General features: G+C 41.4%; 1 protein-coding gene across 1 annotated transcript; it reads right to left on the bottom strand.

Moving 5' to 3' along the window:
- Positions 1–343: 343 nt before the first annotated feature.
- Positions 344–2,268, bottom strand: LOC143729024 (uncharacterized). Its single transcript, XM_077220008.1, has 2 exons — positions 1,663–2,268; positions 344–1,303 (listed from the first exon to the last, which is right to left on the bottom strand). Exons 1-2 carry the CDS (start codon positions 2,266–2,268, stop codon positions 344–346), a joined length of 1,566 nt encoding a protein of 521 aa, XP_077076123.1.
- Positions 2,269–2,579: the final 311 nt, after the last annotated feature.

Here is a 2,579-nt window from a genome sequence, read left to right as displayed (position 1 = left end):
CTATGGAAGTCAATGGTGCTGCCAACTGTCTGGTTACCAGCATTCTTTAAAATGTCTTATTTTGTGTTAAACAGAAGAAAGAAACTCATACAGGTTTGGAACAACATGAGGCTGAGTAAATAATGACAGAATTCAAATTTTGGGGTGAACTATCCCTTTAACAGGTCAGTCTCAAATTTTGTATACATTCTAAAATTGTCTAGATGCGAAATATTTAATAATCTCAGATTCTATTCACAAAAGTATTCAATTTTTTCATTAAAAAGTCTAAAATTAATATTTAAATAAGAAATAAGAGTATGTACATAAGCAGCTCCATGTTGAGACTACAAAGTCAATTAAGCTAAGCCAGTTTCATTTTTTTGACAAGACCATGTGGGATCTTTTTTGGACTTCCAACACCACGGGTGTGGGGTGGAGCAGGAGTCAGCACCTCTGCATAGACAGCGTTGTTGTTTTCGTCACTCTGAACCTTGTTCTGTATTGTTGGATTAGGGCATACCAGATCCCTACATCTTTCGGCCACAAATTCCCGAATCTCGTTGAAGAGGTACATTTTCCTCTCGTTGCTAAGTCCTTCTGGTACCAGAGTGGCAGGTTTCTCACAAGGCACGTCATCTGGGTCACACTTCAGCAGCTTGTATGTGACTGGCTCTGACTGTGAAAGGATCTTGCACATTACACTTCCATCTCTTCTGCATTCAATGTGATGGATTGGCTTGATTGATGGCAGCTTTTTGAAAAACTGTAACAGGTAGGAATTCCAGCCATACATGGGGACAATAACATTGCCCATCTCATCACCACAAAGTTGGGGAATCAGCACACCACTTGGAGAAGCCTGCCGCACAACATTCACAATATCAGCCAAGCAGTCCACCTTTGAATTCCTGTACTTGCGCTTGAACAGACCAAACATGGAGTTGGGAGCAAACTTTGTATGACCAGCCACCATGAATGAAAGAGTGATCCTCTGATGCTTACCCGTTACAACGCACCAAAGAAGGTATTGAACCAGTGAATTGTTTTTATTTTGTCCTGAGCAATTGTCGGCATGTAAGTGCAAGTGGGTCTCCTTCACACCATAGTTCTCAAAAAAGTAGTCCAGGAGACTGATCACACAGTTGGCCCCTTTGCCAGTGATGCTTGCCTCATCTAGAAGGAAGATCACCATCTGTGGAAGCCCTTCTGTTACAACGCCGAACACAGCACACTTGCGAGGAGTCTTGAAGAAGATGGGTCCTGGCTGCATGGGGTTGTGGGGATAATGCAGCTGTTGAGCAAAGTCAAAGCTGTAATGAACCTGAAAAATAATATCCAAATGTTTACTCAATTTGTCAATACACCGTTTCCTGTAAAAATCAAAATCAATTAAAAAACAGATGAGTGCCCTCATGTTAGTGCTTAATGGCAGAGATGGAAGACATCACAAGATTGCAGGTAATTTTTTTAATAGCTGATTGATAACTTAACTATTTTAGTAACCGTAGTGTAGTATACAGTGGTGTAAATAATGTAAAATGTAAATAGTACTTTCAATAGCTTTCAGTAATGTACTAACCTTTATTATTCAACCACAGTTGTGACTTCAAGTATGTCCATGCATTCAATATGTGAATTACTAATAGACTGATAGAAAAGGAAATTATAGAAAAAAAATACCTCAAAATCATTTGATGAATTTGGTACACTGTTCCCAGGCTCCAGCAGCTTGGAGACACCCTTCTCAGCTAAAACTCTGCGGCACTCCTGGACCTTGCTGTTGTAGAATGAACGTTCTGTTGTGGCCTGCCACAGATGTTCCTCTGCTTTCACTAGTGCTTCTGTTTTCTCCTCCAAGTCTTTCTTTGAGGCCTTTACCAATAAAGCACTGTTCTTTTGGCAGGTCCAGCATAGATCTGACATCGGTTTCATTGGCAACACGTTTGGCACATACTGCTGCCAGAGACGGTAAAATGTGCGTTCACTCACAGCTCGATGACCACTGACCTCACAAGAATCGCTGTACAGTTTGTGGACGGCAACTTTGCTGACAGAAGAGGGCAGTAGCTTTAGGTCGTCCCTTTTGTATCCTGGAATTCTGCCAGGAAGCAGCACTGCATTTTCTTCTGCATAATTGTGGATAAATGTCACAACTCTCTCAATGTCATTTACATCCAAGGCATGCTTAGGCAACTTGCCCTTATTTCCATGCATCCTAGGGGTCACACCATTCTCTAAATAATGCTGGACCAATGCAGCTAGGCGATCCTTGAACACCGCATGCATATACATAAAAGTGTCATGACAGATTTTCTGCCCCTCATAGTAGTAATCTAAACGACGACGTTTACGCACAGTCTGTGATCCTTTTTTTGATTTAGCGGTTTCTTCCCCACAGTGCAAGTGACTTCGTATTTGAGCTAAAACTACCATGTCAAGTACAGTATTGTCCATCTCCAAATGACTCATCCTGAGTGACAGCAACTCTCCCTCCTTGAAAAATGAAGAACACTTTTCAGCATTGAAAAACGAACTACTCTGATAAACTGAAAAACCAGTTTTCATCCAACGACCCATCATCAGTCTGGAATGGCCTG

Source organism: Siphateles boraxobius, unplaced genomic scaffold, assembly GCF_051911475.1.
Source record: "Siphateles boraxobius isolate OS27281-9 unplaced genomic scaffold, OSU_SipBor_1 8, whole genome shotgun sequence".
NCBI classification, from domain to species: domain Eukaryota; kingdom Metazoa; phylum Chordata; class Actinopteri; order Cypriniformes; family Leuciscidae; genus Siphateles; species Siphateles boraxobius.
This window is presented reverse-complemented; position numbering and strand designations above follow the sequence as displayed.

What these genes read in the sequence shown, in the direction of transcription:
- LOC143729024 (XM_077220008.1), bottom strand. Translation starts at nt 2,268, where the DNA reads ATGCATGCGGTGTTCAAGGATCGCCTAGCTGCATTGGTCCAGCATTAT. An exon ending in ATTCATCAAATGATTTTGAG is followed by an intron (nt 1,304 to 1,662) that starts GTATTTTTTTTC and finishes ATTATTTTTCAG; the next exon opens with GTTCATTACAGCTTTGACTT.